At 44.5% G+C, this 25,539-nt stretch overlaps 1 protein-coding gene across 1 annotated transcript in view; it reads right to left on the bottom strand.

The window, feature by feature from the left end:
- Positions 1-25,539, bottom strand: part of LOC139767255 (insulin receptor-related protein-like) — a 310,767-nt gene that overhangs the window by 17,748 nt on the left and 267,480 nt on the right. The window contains exons 7-19 of the mRNA XM_071696417.1: positions 15,959-16,122; positions 14,159-14,291; positions 12,639-12,743; positions 10,788-10,932; positions 9,547-9,758; positions 8,741-8,906; positions 7,943-8,115; positions 6,909-7,085; positions 5,572-5,821; positions 3,598-3,822; positions 2,423-2,538; positions 1,375-1,626; positions 159-301 (exon numbers count right to left, since the gene is read on the bottom strand). Of these exons, the coding sequence (XP_071552518.1) occupies positions 159-301; positions 1,375-1,626; positions 2,423-2,538; positions 3,598-3,822; positions 5,572-5,821; positions 6,909-7,085; positions 7,943-8,115; positions 8,741-8,906; positions 9,547-9,758; positions 10,788-10,932; positions 12,639-12,743; positions 14,159-14,291; positions 15,959-16,122 (2,261 nt within the window). The remainder of the gene's footprint in view (positions 1-158; positions 302-1,374; positions 1,627-2,422; positions 2,539-3,597; positions 3,823-5,571; positions 5,822-6,908; positions 7,086-7,942; positions 8,116-8,740; positions 8,907-9,546; positions 9,759-10,787; positions 10,933-12,638; positions 12,744-14,158; positions 14,292-15,958; positions 16,123-25,539) is intronic.

Here is a 25,539-nt window from a genome sequence, read left to right as displayed (position 1 = left end):
GTGAAGGACGGGACCATCAGTATGCAGGGGAGGGGGTGACGGTGTGTGTGTGTGTGTGTGTGTGTGATGGACACTCCTCGGCAGTTATGTGGTGGAGGTGGTAGTGGTGGGAGAGGACACTTACCCGAGCGGTGTGGTGTGATGGCTGAGACACCTACCCGTTGAGTGGTGTACTGGAGGCGATAGGAGAGCACGGCGCCGTTGGGTTGGGGTGGGGGCAGCCAGGAGAGCGTGATGGAGGAGGAGGAGGTGTTGTGCGTAGAGGCCTGCAGGGAGCCCTCCGGCACCAGGTCTGAGGTGACTGAAGGTGGTGATGACGCGTTAGTTAGTTCGCGCATCGCTTTGTGCTGCTGCAAGGCTAGTGTTTCTGACTGGACTATGGCGCTGCAATGAACTGAGTCCTGCATGATGCTACTTGCATTAAATGCTAATAGGAATGATGCAGCCTGCACAAAGGCACAAGCTAATGGGCACTGGTGCCATGTACACTCTCTACAGCAAATGTTTATATGTAGGATTGTAGCTAAGGGATTAAATATCTTATATTTTTTCGTCTCTTTCAGTGTCCTGTTGTTTTACTTTCAATATCTTACAAAAAAAATGTCTTCCCCCACTTAGGAATGGAGCTGGACTCGGGACATGAGCTGTATTCTGAACTGAATATAAAGAAAAATGCAAAAATATAAAATCGTTGAAGATCTCTGCCCTGGCGTCTGTTTCACTAACGACCAACTAATGAGTCGGTGTTGAAACAAGACGCCATGGAAAGTGGATGGCCCTCAGAACGTTAGAGAACTTGTGCCTACTTCGTGTTGTTTGAATATTCTCTGTCATCTGTAAGTGTAATTCAGTTTTTATCTTATCATAATTCATTCAGATAAGTTTTAAACATTTTTGATTAACTTTTGCTACCCTATCTCTTAACCTTTTATATATACGTACACACACATATACCACCAGCCTAAGCCATGTACCCATTTATCGACCAGCCCCGAGGGGAGGATGAGCACCTGGGCTGGAAGTGGTCCGACTGCCAAGCCCAGGATTTGAACCCATGTCTGGTCCGTGCTGACTTATGGTCAGTAGCACAAATGACTGTATTCTATGAAATTAAGTATAAGTTACTTATTTCATATATTTGTTCCCTACGAACCACTACCTAATCAGTGTAGTAGTAGATATAAGCAGCAATACTGAACAACATAGGGAAACCTTATTACATTACAGGTCTTAGAATCGTGGTAGTGTGTTCATATGCGGGTAATCATGCCAGTGTGTATAGATGTCGGTGAACACTGATGTACATATGTACACAGTGTTATCGTGTGTGTGTGTGTGTGAAGGGGAGGGAGTGTGTGTGTGTAGATGACTTACTGCTGGCAGCGGTGGTGGCGACAGTGGTGGCCGGCACCCTGGAACACAACTTGCACTGGACGTATGGCTGTATTGCCGCCGCCGCTGGAGGAGGAGTAGGCGAGCCATCATCGTGCGTGGGTGGCAGCAGTGACGTGCAGTTGGTGGGCGGGAGGCACGCCACCACACCCACGGTGTAGAGCGTGTAGTGCCGCAGGTGGCGGAGGGTCAGGTGAGTCTTGTGTGTGGCTCCCTCCACCATCATCAGGGAATCTGAACAAACCACGCGACGTTACATACCAACACAGACGTAGCTAGATTTAGGACGAAGCCAAAAGCTGCCAATGTGGTTTTCACCTCATCTTATGGTGTGAAACCTTGGTAGGGAAATTGGTGTAGATAGTAGAAAGATGATGATGACACCTTGGTACTACTGGCATTATGTGGTTTGGTATCTTGGTGATGGTTTTTGGACATGTTTAATTTTTTTTTTTTCTAGAGGGAGTAGGGTGGTACAAAATGGCCAAATATGAATGTTAGGGACAGTTTCTTGAGTAAGATATTTGCCTGTGCTGAGATGTTGCCGTTTATTTTCGCCACTATGCTTGAAGAGTGTCTTTGCCATCTAGATATTTAGAAAAGCCAGGAGAGAGAGAGAGAGAGAGAGAGAGAGAGAGAGAGAGAGAGAGAGAGAGAGAGAGAGAGAGAGAGAGAGAGAGAGAGAGCCCTACTGATCTTCAGATAAGTAGTGTTATGAGGTTATTTTTCCATGCTATTTCCACAAAATCAAAGAAAGTTTGACAGGTATTTTGAGCTTGAGAATCATCGATCCCTTTTGACAGCCTTGGATGTTTCGTCGGCTCTTCTCTTATCATCATTTAACCTGATTCTCTGGCTACATCCTCATGAATAACACTACTCCCTCACAGCACACACACACACACACACACACACACACACACCACACACACACACACACACACACACACACACATGCACACACACACTTATAGAATGTTTACACTTTGGTGGTAAAATTGAGGAAGTCGGTTTATGGTTGGACGCTGACCGTTTGTGTGTCGAGGGGTGAGGTGCAGGAGGCGAGGATCGTGAGGCTGGTACTGTCCCACCAAGACCTGCTGCTGCTGCTGTTGCTGGCTCCCACTACCGTTCACCTCACTACTCCTGCAGGTATACAAGAATCGTCGGTCACAAAGATACACGTTGTCGGTATTATTCAAAGCGACGATGTTTTTCACTTCAAGAATATATATTTCAACATTCAGAATAAGAGTTTTCATATATCTGGCCGGGTCACGGTACGACACAAGACAATGTACAACGTCTTTATGTTCATGGCTTGTGAAGTGGGCTTAGTGTCTGAAAGGGAATGAAAATACACGTCTTTTAAGGCTGGGACAGAGGGTTGGAGTCCCATAGGGGTTCGTCCTGGGACCGCTGTTATTCCTAATCTCAGTCAAAGCTTTCCAGAAAGATGGGAATTTCTCCTGAACATATTTAGGCATCAAGCTAAGATAATGAGAAAATGGGAGAGTAATCAGAATTGCGACAACCAACAAAGAGACCCTAACCAAGCTCCGGCTTCAGTGGGAGACATTATGAGATTCAACTTGGCCGAGTGAGAAAGATGAAAGTGGGACAGGAAAATGAGGTCAGGTTAGGTTGTCTTTCATAGGTGGCCGTTTTCAGATCTAGAACGCAGAGCGAACGACACCACAAAGGAGGTAAATCAAAGCATTGATGATGCGTGGTGAAAATGACTCGTTTTACCTCACGTTGCAGGAGATGAATTATGGAAAGCTGCGTGCGGCGATGACTTGGGTGTTACCATGATACTCAGACTCTCACCAAAGCAGAAATAAAGTAAAAGAAAAGTAAGGTATTACATCTTGGCAAGACTTGGTTATGACGGTGCATAAATTGCTGCGGATGTGGAAGATTCGCGCATTTCTAATTCTATGGAGGGAAATAATTGTTGGTGTTGAAGATGAGTAGAACGAGCGCAAATCCCACAATGCAGAGATGATCACTTCCCTAATGAAGCAGAATAAGAACGAAAACTTTCCTAATGTCTGTGTTTATAGAATACGAAAATAGCTGTTGCAGCTGATTTGCAGAGAAACGTAGAGATGAAATATGCCTCAGAGATATTAAGTGCCACAGTTACTTCATGCGACACGAAATTGCTCATCAGAGTTGCCGAGAGTGAGAGAGGGATCTTACCCGGCGCTTGAGGTGGTGTAGTCAAGCCCCACGGGCACCAGCTGTGGTCCGTAGCCGCCCGTGAGCGACACCTGCAGGAGCGATGCTCTGTGAGAGGACCACCGACTCTCCTCGGCGTCAATGCCAAGTGGAATGACCGTGAGAGGAGCGGCCTGCGTGGTGCCAGCGCTGGCGTCAGTCTTGACGAGGAGCTGCTGCTGGCTGAGGCGTGAGGCGCGCACCACACTACCACAGGGAAGAAATGTGGCAAGTTATAAAACTTTGGTCTGGATGAACACTCTTCATGATATGATGGCTCAAGACTCAGGTAGATAAGGTAAAAGAACTTACACATGAACACTGCTGATATGGTATTGATGGTGAAGTAGATATGTAACAGAAGATTGCCATACAAACATAACTGGGTAGAGTTCATGACATGAGGTGAGAGCATGTGCTCTGACATGTGCAGGCTGTTTTCTCATGACCATATTGGTATACAACGATAAGAAAACATTTTAACACACAGAAAGTCCCTCAAGACACTGTTACACCGGATATGACCATTATACTCTGTCCATACAACATTGGCCATGAAGGACAAATGGACAGAAGTTAATGTTAAAATGTATATTTGAGCATGATAATGTTTACTTGAACCACGAATGAAAAGTCATCTTTGACGAGATTGTATCACTAGGACAGTCTAATCAGAGAATCTCTCACTCTAGATCAGTCTACATTTTTCTCCTACTAAAAGCAACGTTGGGCTGCAGGAGCCAGTACAGAGCGGTTCTGGACGACACCAGGACTCTCCTAAAAACTTTTCATGGGGTATATATATATATATATATATATATATATATATATATATATATATATATATATATATATATATATCATCCATCATGACATGTGGAAAACAGGATGGTACGGGAACACACGGGTTAGAGCTGAGACATACCTCAATGTTTCGACCGTTCAACGATCTTCCTCGGGAGATACTGATTCCAACATTCGGTGGGACCATATTTCCCAGTAAGCGATGGTCGCCCGGTCTCGGCTCTAATATTTGATCGCCGTTTCCCGTGTTAGCTAAGTAGCGCGAGGAACAGAAGAAGAGAGGCCGCATCCGCTCACATCCATTCCCGAGCTGCCATGTGTAACGCACCGAAACCATAGCTCCCTATCCACAACCAGGCCCAATAGACCTTTCCATGGTTTACCCCGGATGCTTCACATGCTTCAGTCCACTGACATCACGTCGACCCTTGTACACCACATCTTTCTAATGCACTTTGTCCCGTGCACGCCTTTCACCCTCCTGCATGTTTAGGCTCCGATCGCTCAGAATCTTTTTTACTCCATCCTTCTATCTCCAGTTTGGTCTCATCGTTCTTCTTGTTCCCTCCACTTTTGACAATTATATCCCATTTGTCAACCTTTCCTAATTCATTCTTTCCATTTGTCCAAACCATTTCAGCACATCCTCTTCAGCTCTCTCGCTAACATACACCTATTATAACCACACCTCTCTCTTACCCTTTCATTTTCTACACGATCAAACCACCTTGCACCACATATTGTCCTCAAAGAGTTCATTTCCTACACACACACACACACACACACACACACACACACACACACACACACACACACACACAACACAGAAAAAGTGCACAAGTAGTGAACGTACATATGATGCAGGTAAGACCACAAGAAAACAAAACATGGGTTCAAGCTCTTTGGTGTAAATACATTTTCATGACTGCGCGACTCCGCTACGACAACGTAATCATACGAAAGCGCTTGAAGCCGTATTGTCTGTTTTCTTGAGGTTTTACCAGCATATATATATATATATATATATATATATATATATATATATATATATATATATATAGAGAGAGAGAGAGAGAGAGAGAGAGAGAGAGAGAGAGAGAGAGAGAGAGAGAGAGAGAGAGAGAGAGAGGTGAACTGAAAGAATAGACTTACTCTTTAATGTTAACGTCTTGGAGCAGATATTCCTCAAAGTACTTGTCAGGTTGTTGAGGTTTTGGGTCAGCGTCCTGGTAAGGTCGGTGGGTGAGGCAGCTGCAGCAGGCGGGGGCGGAGGCTAGACCACACTTCTCCTCAGCTCCTCCCTCCTCGTCCGCCTCCTCCTCCTCCCACTTCTTTTTCGCCTCCAAAGCGGAACGTTGTCTCAGCTGTACTTCCTCCGATATCTTCCTAAGACTTTCCTTAACTGTCGGTGAACAGTGATGATAAATAAATGTGCTGAGTGATCTGGAAGGAAATCTCATATACGGTTTGTTAACATAAGAGTAAAATACACCATTTTCTGTGTGTTTACCTGTAAAAGTATATATTACACATTATTTACAGTTATTGATTAGATAGCACATCGATCCTTGATATGAATAAAGACAGAATGAGAAACCTCTTGAAATTGGAAGATTACTTGCCTAAAAGACTATTGTCAGACAATAATACACACTATTATAAAACTGTATCATAACATACGCATCAGAAGTAAAGACACTCACAATCAAGACAAGCTCACAGATCTAGGCTGGCGAGTTGAGAGCAATGAGACTAATCAGAGAAGTTACAAGAATGAGCAAATGAGCAACACCAAGATTAGAAGAGATGATCTTAATGTTAAACATGTATCAGAAATAACTGAGAAGACCCTACTAGGGTCTTCTCAGGCCTACTAGGCCTTGTACAGAGAGTGAAAGGCACGAGATTTGCCAAGATGTTCTTTGAACTGGACGCCTGAACTTTGGAAGAGGTGCGAGCAGGCCGCTCTGGACTGTGATGGATATGAGGGCATCAAGGTCTTGCTAGTGAGGAAAATGAGAAAATATTATCTCGTTACTTTCCAAGATTCGGGAACTCGTCATAATGACCATATTACAGTTTTTCGATTCTCAACCATGGGTCATAAGCTCAGTGTCTGTAAAGGTCAGAACAACAGAGAAGTGCTTTTTGATTTTGAAGAAAACGGTTGACCTCCTCCAACAAACAGGAGAACCTCTTCACTCTACCTAGAGTTCTTTCATACACAGACGACTTCTGACCAGGTGTAGTACAGAAAATACTCCTCCAGTCTGTAGGACGGAACGATACCGTTACATCTTATACCATGTCATCAGTATTTCAGTACGTGTCTGTTACTTTTCCAAACACAGGGCTGTGTTGGCAGCGTGTGTTCATTAACTCAACTCACGTGAAACTCTTTGCATACATGACTTCGAATCCAACACGCCTGTGGCGCCCAGAACCACAGGGTCGTGGTGAGGCAAAGGTTAATGTCAGTGGGTACTCACCTTGCTCGCTGCAGGGGTCCAGATGTGGTGGGAGGGTTGGACTGGCGGGAGGTAGCATGAGGGCGGTCACCAGGTAATGGTCCACCAACCCGTGAGGGCGGCGGGGCGGCTCCCACCACACCTCCAGGGTGGAACTGCTCCTGGACGCCCACCTCACGCCCACCGGCTCGCTAGGGTCTGACGGCCAGTAACTTATGAGGACTCGTGGTTGATAAACAGGTGGGAGATAAGAAGATGAAGGGTTGGCTAAGTCCAGACTTACCGGTGATTAAATACAGTTCTGGTAATCAACATAATTCTAACTCATGGTTCAGCCACAGTGAAAGTGATTCAACATTCTCAACATTTTCAGGCGGATACGCAGCTACTTCCGGTGTTGTAACGTTGAAAATTAGATTAAAAAAAAAAATACATTGTGTGGATGACGCTGCTCAGGCAGTCATGGGTACACTGACACAGGTACGTGTCCCCTTACCCATGATTGAACACGTACGTGCCTCTGCTCCTACATCTTGTTATCTTGCAATCTTCTGTTCCCTTTCCAGCCACGTGACGTTATGGATATCACGTGTCATCCTTCAGTCCCTGAACGCTATGCTTTAGTAATAAATAGTAGCAGAACCTTCACAAGAGTTGCATCAATTGATCTTGTAATATCCCTATAATTCAAATCCTCAGAATAAAACATTACAGGTTAAGGGCACAAGAAGCAGGTCACTGGACACAGTCCAGCTAATGTCCTCGTCACTACCGTGAGCAGTGACGGGGTTGGTGGAGAAGAGGACGATAGTGATGAGAAGAGGAAGTGAAAGGCGCGAATAGTGAAGGTGTGAAAGGTGAGAGTGTTTAGTAATAGGATAAGTTATGAAGGATAGGGATGGTGATTCATAGTAAGTAGGTATCTTGTATCCAGGATAAAGGATTGAAGGGGTTGGTAGTGAGGGGCTGTGGAGCGTGGACAGTGAAGGAGTGGGTGGAGGTCGGTGTGGGGTCGGATAGAGAAGATGGCACGTGACCAAGAAAGGGGTACTCACTGAAGGGGCTGGTGGTGGCGTAGACGATGTCGGACCTGGCGGGGTGCGTGGGCGTGTGGCGGGTGTGGATCTTGACGTAGAGGGCGTAGCGGGTGGCGGGGACCAAACCACCAACCTCCACCTGCAGCCTTCCTTGGCGTGGCTCCTCCGGCCGCACCTCCACCACCGACCACCTGTGTGGTGCCACACAAAGGTTACACCAGAGTCAACCACAGACACACGTGTACACAGGTTACACTTGAACCAGCCTCAACCATAGACACACGTGTACACAGGTTACACTTGAACCAGCCTCAACCATAGACACACGTGTACACAGGTTACACTTGAACCAGCCTCAACCATAGACACACGTGTACACAGGTAACACCAGGGTCAGCCTCCACCACAGACAGACACCTACACCAGGGTATATACACACTCTGACGCTAATTTGTTAACGCTGCCTCATTCTCCGGTATTTTCTACCGTCGTTAACTAGTGTATTTCATGTTATTCTTGAATAGACTAAGGTACTTTTTAAGATCATGACGGAAAAGTTACAGCAATAAGTCTTTTGAAAATTTCAAGGGAACCGTTTCGACGCACTGTAAATCAATCAGGCTTGGAAACACTATATATATATATATATGTATATATATATATATATGTATATATATATATATATAGAGAGAGAGAGAGAGAGAGAGATTTGAATCTGTATCACGTAGGCGTTGACTATGCCACATAAAGCACTTGTGGTGGTGTGGGCGAGTCAATACTTGTGGCAAGTTGAGATGATGTAGTGGTGTGACTCACCCCTGGTCTGCCGAGCAGGGCGCCTGCTGTAGGGTGAGGTTGGTGGGTGCCTTCCTGTAGGTGATGTAGGCGGTGACGGAGGGCAGGTGGTCGGCGTCCAGGGTGACCGTCAGCGTGCCGTACACCGGGGACGGCCGCACCTGCACTGACAAAGGCGTCTTCTCACCTGCGTCAGGAAAAGGAGTCGACATCATAACGTGCACTTCAGCGATACTCTCTCACTCCCTACACAACAGCAGCTGCCTTCAACTCTTTCGGTCTTTCAGTCCCTCATCATTATCATTCTCTCGTTCCCACATCACCGTATTGTGCACATCAACGCTACTGACTGCCCTTAGTCTCATACCGTCGTCCTGCGCACATCAGCAGGACCCTCCTAGTCCCACACACCACAATGTATGCACATCATCAAGACCCACTAAGTTCCACACTTTCCTCCATACATACAGTAGTCAGATCAACAACCCCTGGGCTCCAGTCAATGCTAAATTTCTTCTCAGTTTCTACCGATAGAAATGATAACCCTGAGGAAACTATCAAAGTCCCTGAAATACGATATAATTTCTCACATGACAGAGAACACGAAGCTTTCACAGACGCTGGAGAACAATGACATCTTACTTCAATGATTTTCTAAAATTCTCAGCAAAAAAAGTAAGTAAAGGAGAAAATCATGGCCACTACTATTGACGAAAGGGTCACAATGTCTGACACCAGGACTGGGGAGGAGCACAACTGCACCGCCGGAGATGACAGAGTGGACAAAGAAGATATATAAAGGGTGTGTACTGCCGACAGATACCTACACAAGGCTTCTTGACCGTTGGACCTGGACACATCAGCCTCAGACTCCTCCGTCAGGGTGGCAGCAGGTATCAGCATGTGGATTTCGTTGAGGCAGAGGCGCGGGTTGCTCTGGAAAAACACTTTGCCATTCTCGATGGTGAAGTTGTGGGGAGGGAGGACCCAGGAGGAGAGGGTGTGGAGGCTGGGGTTGTCCAGTACGACCAGCGAGTACCTGGGTAGGGAGGTAGTGTATCGTCAGTATTGTACCACACATCATGTGATACTTCAGTATAATCCATAATTCTTGCATTAGATTATGCTTGAGACCTCTACTATAATATAAAGGCTTTCATAGTAACTTTGGTCATTATATCCATGCAAAACATCGGTGGTGAATGTGTGGCACCGAAGGTGACCAGCCGTTCTGGACGGTGTTGAACACCATTAGTGTGTGTATGGTAGTGTCCAGCCCTGAACACCTATAATGAGCGTATGGTACTGAAAGTAACCAGCCTCCTGGACGGCACTGAACATCTGTAGTGTGTGGCAGTGGGTTGGACGGTACTGAACTCCTGTAGTGAATGTGTGGCACTGGAGCCAACTGGACGGCATCTCAAAAAGCACATCCACTTCAGGAGTAGTCTTTTGAAAAGCTCTCGGCAAATAAGGTTAGACGATGACATACCCATTACATGAAAGTATAGCAAGACTATTGTCTACAACACATGTACATGTGAGAGGTTACTAATGTACCTCCGTATGTACGCCCCGTGTCCAGACATGGAGGCCAGTGGACTTGGGCACTAGTCCTCTGTTGATAATATTGTGGGATCTTGTGTGTCTTTTTTCATATTTTCATGGTACAGATCCATCGTCGAGATACAGCACTGGGTTAAACGTGTTCATATATTTTACAGACATTTATAATCTGAAACTTGAAGGGTTTTGAGTTCCCAACTGACTATGCTCTCTGTGTAAGCTAACTGGCACAAACACATTCCAAAACATGAAAAACCTAATTAGAAACACAAGGTTTTAAAAGTCTCTACTGTAACAAAGTAATACTTTGGAAGTCTACACCAGTCCCCTTGGACGCCCGACCTACACCAGTCCCCTGGACACCCCTACCTACACCAGTCCCCTAAACGCTCAACCTACATCAGTCCCCTAGACCCCCGACCTACAGGAGTCCCCAGGACACGTCCCTAGCCAGCGTCTTTATCACACTAACGGCGCTAACTTCGGCCACCTCACAACTTACCGGTTATACGCAAGCGTCTCGCCCTGGATTCTTCTGAGGTTCATCAGAATTTTTGTGGAAGTTATGTTCGTTTTAAAGATCTTGAGATAACCATAAACTACTTCTATATTCCTCAGGTACTGCTCTAGTTCCATCTCTACGTTTTCTGTAAAGGAGAGACAATATCAAGAAGGGTGCAAAGCCATATATAACTCGTAGTTATCAATTTGAACCGCAGAGAGTGTGGGGTGTGCAAGATGCCAATCCAGAACAAGTTTCCGCACAGAAGGTACCTATTCTCAGATGCTGTGCATTTAGTGTGAAGTGTATTCTCATTTTAAGCCACAGATCGGATCTATAACCTGTGATACACCTCCTCAACAACGGTACCTATGATACAATCTTCAACATTACAAAATACCACCTCAGATTAAGCTGCGTTCCTCATCACTCACATTTCCTACACTGTTTTAGAGAGAATCCGTTTTTGCATATTTCCTACTCAGACAACAAAAACGAACCATCTGACAATTTTTTCAGCCTCTGGCTGTGTTTTGCTTTTGACGTAGGAACTCGAGAGTTCCCTACCTGACTGTACCTGGACCAGGTGAGGTGTGTCTAGTGCGTAGACTTGAATCAGGGTTTGGTCCACAGTGGGGTGGAATCGAGCCACCTCCGGCGACAGAGTACCAAGGGAATTCTATCCATTAATCTAGCAATACGACCGTCAGTTTCCTGCACAAAGAGGGACATGCAAGGCACATATAACAGGATCTAAACATCTATAGCTTTCTAACTCTACAGGAGTGTGAGGAAATCATGAGATATGTCGTGCAGTCGAGACTCAAATGGCATATACAATGTGGGTGTATACCTAACAAAGACGTATCACAAACCATACCGTGAACAATATACGTGACCAGAAAACAACTCTGTATCAGACCGGAGATATAACATTGCAAGTTGTGGGTATACTAGGGCGAAGTGCGCAGGCGCGGGGAGATGAAGAGAGGCTGTGAGAGCAAGAGAAAGCAGTTGCTTGAGCAAACAACATGACTGGAAGATTACAAAACAGAATCTGATGCTGCCATGATCTGCAGAAATCCAGAGTTGTTTCGAAAGTGGGACATGACATCGTCGCGTATCTATCTATCTGACAACCGATAAAGTTTTACCAATTAAATGGGTCTGATTGTCTATCCGAAGATTTGATATCGTAACTAATCTATTCTCCAGGAGATGTAAAAACAAACCGAGTATATTTTGGTACATAGACAGAGATCGATCGTGTGAGAACTCTTAAAACTACAAACGTTGCTAACATACGTGAACATCCTGGTGTAGCCAAGTTAATGAAATGAATAAAAAGTAAATGTTTGGGAATATAGACACAAGAATCTGGCGATCACTCCAAAAATGAAAGCATGAACAAGGTTGAAATATTTTGCTCGTATTACATGGAGAAAGTGAAGCTTGGAGACACAGAAAGGTTAATATCACAGAAATTGTTGGTAGGACACTAGAAGAGATGGTTCTCAGGTCAGTCATCGAGGATAAGTTTGATGAGAAAATCATGTACACAGAGACAAGTCATGACTGACGAACAGTTAGTGTGAGGGAGGAGCCGACAGCTCTCTGCTAACCTGTATTATGTGTGTGGAAACCGTACCTGGCGAGGACAATATAGGGGTCTTCTTACAGTGTGTGGGTGTGTGTGTGTGTTAATCTATGTATGTGTGCATTTGTGTACTTCTGTGTATGTACATATTTGAGCTTGTGTACCTATGTTTGTATGAACAGAGAGAGAGAGAGAGAGAGAGAGAGAGAGAGAGAGAGAGAGAGAGAGAGAGAGAGAGAGTATGTGCAACGTACCGCCACCGTTGATGGATATGTTGAGGTTCTCGATGCTGGTACAGTGACGGAGGAGCTGGGCGTCTCGCACGTTCCTGATGGTGGCGGTGCCGCAGCGGCCACACTCTGTGGGAGGGAAGGGAACACGTACAATGCACAGCGACGCAACTCCTGCGTCAAAGCCACTGACATCATCAACCTGGATATTAACGTGAACGAGCGCCACGTTGTCATATCTACGATACCACAGTATCACTGTCGGCTTTGTTTTGCTTGGAAGAAATGCTAATAGACGCAGATTTTTCATAAAGAAGAGATGGAGTTAAGCTTTGAGAAGTGATGACGTATAAGAACCTAGCGGTATAGTTATGTACTCTAAATCTGTCCTTCTCGACCGTTTTTATGTCAGTTTACACTTTCGAATTTGCGTGATCCTCACGGAACATCGTCTCATACATTTCGCTATCACTCTAACGTTATTACCGACACTATCCATTGAAACGAAGGAATACGAGGATCATTCTTCACACATAAGGATGATAAATGTAATGCCTTTATAATCACGTATATAATCAAGTGATTCCCAAAACATCTCGTAAAAGAATGAATTACCGCAGCTGTGGATAAGGACACCAGTGGTGTCCGTTTTACATCTCGCACTAAGAATGTCACAGCACAGCGGGGACAATGTCACAGCACAACGGGGACAATGTCACAGCACACCGTGACATCCTGGATCTAAACTACCCACTACGAGTATCTGGCACTTGCTGTCACCCTCAGGGGAAACGTGAAGGCTCAGACAACAGCCGACAATGACATTCTCAACCTTTATTTCTCGAGGAACGTTACAGAGTTCAGAACCTGGAATGTAGATCATCTATGCGGTTTCTGATTCCCTTTTTTGAGGCAAAAACTGGTAAGATCAGCTGTTCGTAGGATCCTCACACGAAGCCTGGATCATAAGGTACAATCTTTACGGTAGTCACGCAACACATTGTTTTGCCATATCATCTGATTATACATGTATATCTTTCTTGTTACAACATTTGGTGTTTTATAGCAAAGCCTGTATTATCGTAATGATGATAAGGCAAGATGAACGGAGTCGGATCCAGTGTATTCGGATCCAAACACTTCGGTACAGACGACTTGCATGAAATCAGCTCATCTTCAATTATCATTAAGGATTCTTGATATTACAATGCTCTATACTTTCCAGTTATACGGTGTATCTCACAGGTTGATAGCGGAGTTAGTGGAAGCGATGTCATTAGTTAAGGTTCGTGACGTAATCCTGTCATCACTGCAGCCGAAGATGTGGAGCGTTTCGTATACCTGAAGTGACGTGTTAGAATACTGGCATCGTTCCATCATACGATTCTCCACACCCACCACCGGTAACTTGTCTTAGATGAACGATGACAATATATTAGATACGCAAGGCGAGGGACGGAACAACTTACTAGGACAAGGAACGGAACAACTTACTGGGACAAGGGACGGTACAACTTACGAGGACAAGGAACTCAGCAACTTACCAGGACAAGGGATACAACGGTGGCCCTTCTTCTTAAGCTGGGCTGGACACCTCCTCACGCACTCTCTGCTCTCGGCCAGCACCAGATAACCCCACGACACGCACTCCTCCCAACTAACGCACCTCTGGTACATCTGCAGGGAATCACACCTGGTCACGTACATCACACACCTGATCACTAAACATCTGGAGATACATATGTGTCCAAATAACACTTGAAGGAACAGATGTTGAACAATCGTACCCAGTAACACCTGTGTGACCAGAAGAGATATGCTAGTACAGGTGTGGCTATGCAGATCCACGGTGACGTAACTCTGTGTAGGGTGTAAGTGGCGACACGAATGTGCCCATATTACACCTGGTTACACAGGTATAACCAGACGACACCTAACGGTACGTTTGAGGTCAGAACATACACCTAGTTAAATATGTGCAACTAGATTATATTCCTTTTTGACTAGAATACACTTGGTGACCTGATGCTAGACTGCACCTCGTGACATATATGGACCTAAGTGACACCTAGCAACATAGACGGTAGGAAACTATATCTGGAGACACAAGACTGGACTAGACAGCACTCGGAGACATAGAAAAATCAAGACTACAACTGGTGAGAGACGAGACTAGACTACAGCTGGTGGCATAGACGAGGGTACACTAAACCCAGTGACAAAAAAAAAAAAGATGGTAGATGAAACCTGCGATATCTACGGGACTGGACTACACCTAGTGACACACATATGGGATGAAGGTAGCCAGTATCAGAGGTGGGACCAGTCACCACTTGCAGACTACACAAATACAACTGGTGACCCTGCCCTAGCTATACAACACCTTATGACCCATCTGTGGCCATGCAACACTTGTAGCACATCCGTGACCACACAGAACCCGGGAAAGGGACGAAGAGAGGGAATGAGAGGGGCCAGCAAAGGGGATCGTGCCTACCTGAAGCATGGCGTATATTCAGTATCAACAGCCTAAGTTGTGTGGGACGTGTGGGTGGACGAGGGTAGATGCAGGGTGAAGAAAGGTCCAGATGTGTAGCTAATGATGGGAGAAGATGGAGATGAGGGGAAGACGGGAAATGACTGAATAAAATGAGCTTCGAAAAAAATGAAAGAAGCGCAGAGGAGGGAAAAAGCAAACGAGGATAGATCAAGAGACACGCGACTGGATAAATGAGAGTGAGAAGAGATTAGGTCAGGTGAGGATGACTTAAAACTGTACGGGTGGAAGAGGAAAATGAGGGGTAGAAATAAGGCAAGTTGATGATGGATGAAAGGAAGTGAGCGAAGAAGAGGGAAGGGAAGGGTGGAGGGTAAAGCTAAGAGTGGGCAGGGGTGACCAAAGTAGTATAGGGGAGATAAGCGTGGGGTGGGAGAAGGGAGAATACGAAATAGAAAGAGAGGAGTGGAAAGTAAAAGATAGGTGGCAAGGCTAGACGAGACATGAGGAAGAATAGAAAGATGAGACTAATGAAAAGTGATAATGAAGGAGAAATAAGATATGTATGGGCGTGGGAATGAAAGGAAAGGATGGAAAAGAAGAATCAAAGTTTGAAGAAGGGAGGCGAGGAAGAATAAGAGAAAGTACCGTGAAGGAGGAGACATGAATGTATAAGATGGAGAAGTCATGGTGGAATGTATGGAAAGAGGATGGAAAGAGGGAGTTGAGGGTGGATAACGAGGTTCAATGTGTGTGTGTGTGGGTGTGTGACTAGGAGGGGTTATGGGTAGGTTGAAGGTTTATTGCTTCTAGTTTAATGTTTGTGGAGCACGGCTTATCCACATACCTCGTAATAGTTGGCTGGGCAGGAGCGGATACATGTACCGGCATGGAGGACGTGTCTGCAGGCGACGCAGCTGGAGGCGTTGTTGGAAGAGGAACAGCTGCCCACACACTGCTGGTGGCAGCACTGCCCACCTACACAGCCGCTTGTACAATCTTCCGGACAAACTGACCAAGAAGAAGAAGAGAACAGCCGTGAATCACCAACATTAACGAACGGTTAGATCCTAACTTACCATAGGACAAACAGGGTGATTTATCTTGGACCAAGTCCACCTTCCGTCCATAGACATGACTGTATGACCATGGTTGTAATGTCTATTATTGTAACACGAAGGAGAAAAGACTAGAGATGAATAATTAAGGTATTTCTTTGAGGAACTGTGTGCTACTGGCCTCCAAGCTATCTCCTCTGTTGGTGTCCATCGAAGGCAGCAGTTCACAGGAAGAAAGGCCCTGGTTTAACACCAGACCTTGAATAAATCGCAGAAAATAAAGAATGAAAGAAACAGAGACGTAGAGAGCGAACAGAGAGTAACGTAAGAATTTCTGAGGAGGAAAACTTGCCCAGTAAAGGAAACAAGCCGGAGCCGCGAGATGATGCTGAAGGAAAAGGGTAGGTGGTTCAAAAGCGCAGCCATGAAAGGAAAGAAACAAACCACAACTTTTGGTTGCCACCGGCCACACAGTCATCACTGGTTCGCTGAGTATTAATCTATGATCTGGCTAAGGGTAAAGGCACGCAAGCAACAACTTTTCGGGGGACAGAAACCCATGTCAGAAATGAAGAAGAGCAAGAGAGAGAGAGAGAGAGAGAGAACCACTATGGCAAATGAAGAGTGGGTCAAGTTTGGTGATCGGATTATGAGATATGGTAAGTCGCATTACGGCTAGAACCGCCCTGGATGTGAGGGCAGGACCTCACAAAAGAGAAAAGAATCCTCTGCATATCAACAAGTTTCTCACTGTTTCAGAAGCAAACTGAGCTATTGATGCACTGTAAGATTTCGAAATGTGACGGTGATAAAAGTTAGTTATGTTTATCATGTCTAAAAGTGGTCATTAAGGGAGACAGAAAAGGTGAGAGGAATTCTACAAACAGGTAGAAAATAACTTCCAAACTGTTAACCGTAACTGATTTCTGAATGCCCCTGTGGGAAAGCTTTCTAAATCTGTATCTATCAGATGAACGTGACAAGACGAGACATAGATAAAGATGAAACATGAAAAGAAAAAAAGAAAGAAAGAAAGAAAGAGTGTCATTGATAAACCTGGAAAAAAAGTTGACATGTCAGGACAGGAACTTGCGACACACTGCTGTTGGCATGGAAAGAGGGAGCTGACTTTCAGCAACTCTAGATAGAGGCAAACTAGACTTGTAAGACAACCAAGTGAGACAGGGAAGCCAGAGAGGAGAGGAAGAACTTAAAAGAGTTCAGATCCAAATGCCACATCTTGTACAAAGCTTCGGAATCTCAAAGAGCTACAATGGACGATTCCTTGAAGTCTCTCATCGAGGAAGACATAACACTGGTATCATGGGGAAGGATAAAATAACTGGTTGATGATGCATTGCGGAAGCAATACTGGTGATCAGGGAGAAGACCTCGACAGTCACTATGATTAAGGAAACATAAGTTAAGGAAATAGTCAAAGATCTTATAAATACAAGTTTCAAGAAATAAAGAAAAGCTCTGGTTTGTAAGACAGAGGCGCGAGTTAACGCGAGCTCAACTTCAAAGGTGAACACCCTTCAAACAGTAGAAGGAATATCACTGGTCCATATATCATGCTTGTGTCCACAGAAAGAAACTGGAAGAGAAACAGGTATTTTGTGAAATGTACGAGAGAATAAATGATACGTGCGTCATGTGGGTGAGGGAGTTTTAGTCATGTAAAAGAGGAATGAGAATAGAAAATGAAATAGGAAAAAAGAGTTGCCTTGTCAGTAGGAGACACGGCTATAGTAACTTAAGAGCGAAAGTGAAAGAAAATTCGAACGATTAAAGTTGTCAGACACTTTTGGCGAAAGACCAGAAAGACCAACCAGTGGAAGATGAAGTATTACAATTGATGTGAACAAGAGATCCTTTTCACGTATAACATTATCTGTAATAACTGTTGGAGGAAGTAAAAGCTGAATGTGGGCGAAAGAAAATGAAAAAAAAATAATACAGTCGGATTTGTTTGGTTCAACTTGAACTGGAGGAGAAGACAGTCTCAGAGAAGGAAGACCAGAAGATTGATGCCTGCATCCGCTTCTACAACCACAACCACCACCACATCAACCTCACACGTTATCATATTCCTCTTCATGTCTTGGTCTTCCTGTTGTTGGTCGTTTTCCACACTGGAGCCTCAGTACGCTGCAGGTCTCCAACCTCTGTAATGCCATCGTGTTGACGTTAACCCGTCTCTAATTTCCTGAACTGTTGCGTAGGTTTGACCGCGGACGAAGAAATGAAACTATTAGAAAAGAAAACGCAAAGACCCATACCCCATTATTAGGTAAAAAGATTTACAATATCTTTATTTTACGAAAGATGTAAAAGTCAGCGAATTAAGATAATCAATACTAGAGACACAAATGTAAATCCCTTTCATACTTTGTCAAGTTTCTCATGTGTAAACCAAAACGGTTATCTATCCACACATGAATTAACCATGATAAGAGAGAATGATCTATACGTGACCAGGATGACCATGATACACTATCAACAGCCCCAAACAAAGTCTGACCGGGCCACGGGATCCATTCGTCCCCACCATTTACTGACAATAAGATTTATCCAGTCATTTCCAAACCAACAATTTCAATTTCCTATTTGATGCTGGATCCAGGAGTAAACGAAATAACCTCATCAAGACCCAGCGACCCATGACCACCGCTCAAACCGATTTGTAAGGCGGTGTTGGAGACCCAGTGTGTAACATTGCTTTTTTTTCCACCATAATTCTTTTTTTTATATCTTTTTTTTTTTTAGCATTTACACTGATTCTGACCTGAGTAGGATTTATTGAGGTTACGGGTCCGAAATTTAAACTTGTTTGTAATCCACCGCAGGAAACATAAGCCATTATGAGCACACGGCTGCCAAGATGAACAAGGTGTTTAGGAGAGATGACGGATGTAGTGTGTGTGTGTGTGTGTGTGTGTGTGTGTGTGTGTGTGTGTGTGTGTGTGTGTGTGTGTGGCGTGGGGGAAGCCACCCAGGCCCGCAGGTGAGAGGGAGGGAGGGATGTAAATGCTGGTGCTGGGAGGAAGACCTGTGTCGGGGTGAGTACAGCAGCCGGCCACTCCTGACGCACTAAACTGTGCTTTTACCTCGGTCATTACTGTAACACCTCCACGGTTACCGACCCTGGCCATGACGCTACCATTCTGCCCGAAGGTCATCATTGTGCTGTGACTGTGCATGAATTACGAGGGACTATATATATATATATATATATATATATATATATATATATATATATATATATATATATGTATATATATATATATATATATATATATATATATATATATATATATATATATATATATATATATATATATAATTCCGGGGGATAAGGGAGAAAGAATACTTCCCACGTATTTCCTGCGTGTCGTAGAAGGCGACTAAAAGGGGAGGGAGCGGGGGGCTGGAAATCCTCACCTCTCGTTTTTGATTTTCCAAAAGAAGGAACAGGAGAAGGGGGCCAAGTGAGGATAATTCCGTCTAAGGCTCAGTCCTCTGTTCTTAACGCTACCTCGCTAGCGCGGGAAATGGCGAATATGTAAGATTATATATATATATATATATATATATATATATATATATATATATATATATATATATATATATATATATATATATACCTGCTCAAGGAGACCCTTCTATCTATCAGGCGGGCCCAGCTGTGGTGATATTGTTTGCCTCCGTAGGCTGAATGCGGGGTTAATAATCGGTATAAGTTGAGTGTCTTTACTGTGGCTGCATTGTGAACGTGAAGGTTCCTATGATCTAATGGAAAGTGTGTTTGTAATGCTGGTCGTGTTCAGAGCGCAGACGGGAAAGAATTACTCGAACATGTCTCGGAAGAGCAGCTTCTAATAAGTATACGTCTGACGGGCTGGTGATTCAGATTCAGGCTCGGTGTGTAAACGTTTAATCATTTCTAACATTTGGTAGGGGAGGAAGGCAGGGGGACCTGTGATGACAGCTCTCTAATGTACAGGTCAGCAGTCACTTCTCTATTTCTACCCTGAGGATGGTGGTGGGTAATGGAGTTGTTTGGACGAGAAGGTTTTCGTGCTTTTCCAAACCAATGAGTGAGGAGTATGTGGAGTTGGGGTTGTATTTGGGGAATCTTTGTTTCATTCTAAGGGTGATGAGTGTTTATGGTTGGTGGGGCAGCCAGTGATGGGTCTGAGTGCCCTGTTTACCGTGAGTTGCAGCTAGATAGAGATGTGTAAACTTTACCGGACCTATGAAGGATTGATTTCATGCTACTTAAGACCCGTGTTGGAGAGGACATATCCAAGGCTCTCAGTTTACGAGATGTGACCGGGGGATCTCATGAACCACTGGTTGGTTCCAGATGGAAAGGTTTTAGCGCCTAGTGGTCCATCGGTCAGCGTACCGAACTGCCAAGCGGTAGACCTGGCGCACTAAAGAATGTGTGGGAAGACAGGTTACCATCTTTTAGAGTAAAGACGGTTCTGTCTGATGCAAGGCGTGGGCCTTAGACAAAGATGTACAGAATACAGTGAATGCATTGGAAATCAAATGTCTAAGGACACTATATGGTGAAAGGAGGGCTGGTCGATTAGGAAATGAGAGAGAGTTGTGATAGTAAAAGAAAAACATTTGAGAGAGAACTTATGACAGTGTGCTGAAATGGTTTGGACATTTGGATAGAATAAGTGGGGACAGGATGACTAAGAGGACAAACATGTCGGGAGCAGAAGGAACAAAGGAAAGCGAGATGACAAAGTGGTGGTGGAAGAATGGATTTAAAGAAGCTTTGTGTGTTCGGGGCCTGAACATGCGAGAGTGTGCGAGGCGTACCTTAGATGACGGATTGGAACGATGTGCTCTACAGTGAGCGACGTAATGTCAGTGGGTTGAAAGACGATATATAAGCAAGTTCGGGAAAACTATGGAAATGTGTGTTGCGCCTCGTTATGGATAGGGGAACATGGTTCTGGTGCATTATATATGATAACTATAGAATGATCTGAATGAATGATGCCATTCATTGATCTGTTTCTGGCGCTACGTCACCGACGCAGGAAATGGTGAATGTGTGTGAATCAAGACGAAAGAATGGCCCAACCCACCCACATACACATATATATACATACACGTCCACACACGCACATATACACATACCTATACATCTCAACGTATACATATATATACACACACAGTCATATACATATATACACGTACATAATTCATACTGTCTGCCCTTATTCATTCCCGTCGTCACCCCGCCACACATGAAATAACAACCCCCTCCCCCCGCATATGCGCGAGGTAGCGCTAGGAAGCATGTCAAAAGAAAACTGACACAAATATCAGATCTAATTAATTCAATGTTGATTTAAGGTTAATGTCTACCTTTCATAACTTTAAGTAAATCGATCTAATACAAGGACAGGATCGATCCCACTGCCTAAAAGTTCATCTGTAGTCTACAAGTATACAAGTAACACCTATGGGGCAGCTCGAGACACCCTTGTTATGGTGGGAGTATCAAAGGACGTCATAACCACGGCGCAATGTAGAGAGACAGCAGAGCAGCGCAGCCGCAGCGAGCCGTGCTATCACCGTCGTGCACGGGGCGTGCTAGACCCAGCGAGCGCGGGAAGCTGCTGTGATATCAAGCACACCCGGTGACCCTCCTGATCTGGAGCGCGCGGTCCGCCGCAGCTGAGCTCAGGTTTTAAAGACTAGTGTAACGAGTTGCTACGCCATGAAGTGACCTTTAACACCAGAGAACTGAGGCGGGGGAACAAGTCGGTATCATGGTGTGCGGGGGGAGGAGGATTCACTGGTGCTTTCAAGGTATATAATGAGATTGAGCGATTTTCCCCATAATTCTTCCTATGAGATCAGTACTGTATGAGTTACCTCATTGATATCTACTGATAAGGATTGACATAATGATGTTGCTAGGATTGACGTCACTATGCTGCTAGGATGTAATCCCTAATTTCTGTCGATGGTTTAGCCCCTTATGCCCACGTATGTGACTCGTTATGCTCGCACTACTGCAACTATTTGTAGGTCAGGATGTTTTATTGATCTTATCCATGTCTACGTTCATCTCTGTCACATCACTTTTATCAGTATCATTATATTCAGGCATATCCAATGGACGAATGTTTCTGGCTACTTCCCTAGCCTACAGGAAAGTAGGTTGTCACAGTAGATTTGGCAGTCATTCGTCATAACTGGGTCATTAATGTTTTCATTAAGGGTTTTACTGAATCCATGGCTTATGGGCTCCAATGGTACTTTTGACATTATAATTATTACTGTCATATTCCTTTTTCCTTTAATATATATATGGTATTGCAGTTGAATTTATTAAGACAGGGGGCAACTATGTTGCTGATTGGTTGGTAAGGATATTCAGTGAATGGATGGATCATACTGAAGTGCCTGAGGACTGGAAGAATGCATGAATAGTGCCATTGTATAATGGCAGAGGGGATAAAGGCGAATGTTCAAACTAAAGAGTATACCTGGAAAAATGATATGAGAGGCTATTGATTGAGAGGGTGAAGGCATGTACAGAGCATCAGATTGGGGAAGAGCAGTGTGGTTTCAGAAGTGGTAGAGGATGTATGGATCCGGTGTTTGCTTTGAAGAGTGTGTGAGAAATACTGAGAAAAACTGGTGGATTTGTATGTGGCGTTTATGGATCTGGAGAAGGCATATGATAGGGTTGATAGAAAAGCTTTTTGGAAGGTATTAAAAACATATGGAGTTGGAGGTAAGCTGCTAGTAGGAACACAGGAGAGTGACTGGTTCCCAGAAGGTCAGCTTGTGGCACGGGTGTGTGATGTCACCATTAATTTGTTTATGGATGGGGTGGAGAGGGAGGTAAATCTAAGAGTTTTGGTAAGAGGGGAGAGTATGCAGTTTGTTGGGGGTGAGAGGGCCTGAGAGATGAGTCGATTGTTGTTCGCCGATGATACAGCACTGACGGCTGATTCGAGCGAGAAACCGCAGAAGTTGGTGACTGAGCTTGGAAGAGTGTGTGAAAGGAAAAAATTGAGAGTAAATGTGAATAAGAGCAAGGTTATTAGGTACAGCAGGGTTGAGGGACAAGTCAGTTCGGATATAAGTTTGAATGGCGGAAAATTGGAGGAAGTGAAGTGTTTTAGATATATGGAATTGGACTTAGCAGCGAGAGGAACCATGGTAGTGGAAGTGAGTCACATGTTAGGGGAGGACAAAGGTTCTGAGAGTGATGAAAAATGTGTGGAAGGCGAAAACTTTATCTCAAGAGAGCAAAAATGGGTATGTTTGAAGGAATGGTAGTTCCAAAAATATTACACGGTTGCGAGGCGTGGGTTACAAAGAGGGTTTTGTGGAAGATGGTGGATGCGTTGGAAGTGAAATGTTTAAGGACATTATGTGGTGACTTGGTTTGATCGAGTAAATGATGAAAGAGTAAGAGAGATGTGTGGTAATAAAGAGCGGTTGAGAGAGTAGACGAAGCTGTATTGAAATGGTTTGGACATATGGAGAGAATGAGTGAGGAAAGATTGTGTCAGAAATGGAGGGAACAAGGAGAAACGAGAGACCAAACTGGAGAGAAGAAAATATTAAAGAGAGAAAAAAAAAGACAAGAGAAACAAAACCGCTACAAAGACTACAAGATAAAGCCAAGCAATATTACCAGAGCGAGTGAGGGACAAGCCGGCCGGAGGGGCGCTGGCATCCCTCCGCCCACCATGACCATAAAGAATATTTCACCTGGAAATCATATAAAAAAAAAAGGAATTCCTGACAAAGGGATGACGACGGGTCAGAGGTGGGATATGTACCACAGTCTTATACACTTGCCTGGCCCTGACCCCTACCCTGCCGCAGTGTTGCCAAACCAAATGCACGACGCCACGCATCTAATCTGTACCACCTCATCCGGTCACATGTATTCACGTCCTAACACACACACACACACGAATATTATGTAGCAGGATGTAAGTTGCAAGAATCTGTATGCGAGGGAGATTTATCCGTCGGCATTGCACCCAACTGTCACCCAAAGTCTCTCATTATGAGAACAGTAAAGGAGACTTAACTGTCTGCTGGCAGTATTAGAACTGCACCCACAGGCACGGACGAGGAAAGATTCAGCGCAAGCTGTTCATAATCGTACGTTTTGCCAAAACGGGGATGTGCCTCTCCAGTTTGGTCGATAAACTTAAAGAAGTAAATAAAAAGAACTTATAGAGAAAGTTCAGAGTAAACGGCAAGAAAGTTGGTACTGGTTAATCCAGTCAGTCATATCTCTCGAAGAACTGTAATAACTTTGGAAAGAAAATAAGAACATGTATATTTCATTTGCGAAAACCGTACCAACATTCAAGGTGCATAGTGAAACGGGAAAGGCTAGAGGCCATAGATTTGTCAACGACGAAGGAGAAAAGAGTAAGCGGTGACTTGATCACAAACTCTACGTTTATAAGCGAAGGCTTATGACCAAAACTGGACAGTTCTTGGGAAGGTGCAGACACACGACAACCAAAGCCTAAGACCTGAATGGCAAGACCACTTGTCGTGAAGGACGGATCGGTGTGTATTACTAGTGTAACAATACCGGATGACCGGGATAAACAAAGTAATGAAACTGTGACTGCTGACAGCATGAAGAGTATATTACACACACACACACACACACACACACACACACACACACACACACACACACACACACAAACTTTAACTAAGAAATGCATTCACCAGAAACGGAGGGCACGTGACCAGAGCTGTGTGTCAGGTGACCATAGTCAAGTGGGCGGGTGATCCCAGAGGCAAGCGTCAGGTCATGATTGAGCTCACAAACCTATACAGCTACGATGCTGTTTTTAAATAATGCAAGATTCTATATCTTTCTACAACTGAATGACAAGATTCAGTCCTCTGAGCCAACTGGGTGCCCAACACCTTTACTGATGCTCATCAATTCTTAAATTAATTCCCCTTTTTCCTCAAGTAGACTTTACGGCATTCTTTGCATTTGAATTTCAGGTGATGTTTTCACACGTTTCTCACTGTATTACTGCGCTTAAACGCCATGTTGATCTCGACTTCCTTACATAGCTGGGTCAGTTCTAAGAAATTGTGGTCAGATATGGGAGCACTCGAAGGTTATTCAGTGCTGTGAGGTTCCTTAGCTCGATGTGAAAAATATCTTTCTGACGCTATACAAAGATGAGTCGATACAGGCCTTGACATGTTTCGTGGAGACAATCCACCTCATCAGGTACCAGTACTTAATAAAGTTATTCAAATCCCAACAACACACTTGAGCCCCGCCGTCCACCACCAATCAGTACAGACCATCCTAGCATTAACC

This window comes from Panulirus ornatus, chromosome 4 (genome assembly GCF_036320965.1).
Source record: "Panulirus ornatus isolate Po-2019 chromosome 4, ASM3632096v1, whole genome shotgun sequence".
Taxonomy (NCBI): Eukaryota; Metazoa; Arthropoda; class Malacostraca; order Decapoda; family Palinuridae; genus Panulirus; species Panulirus ornatus.
The sequence above is the reverse complement of the archived record's forward strand: the minus strand, read 5'-3'. Positions and strand labels throughout refer to the sequence as shown.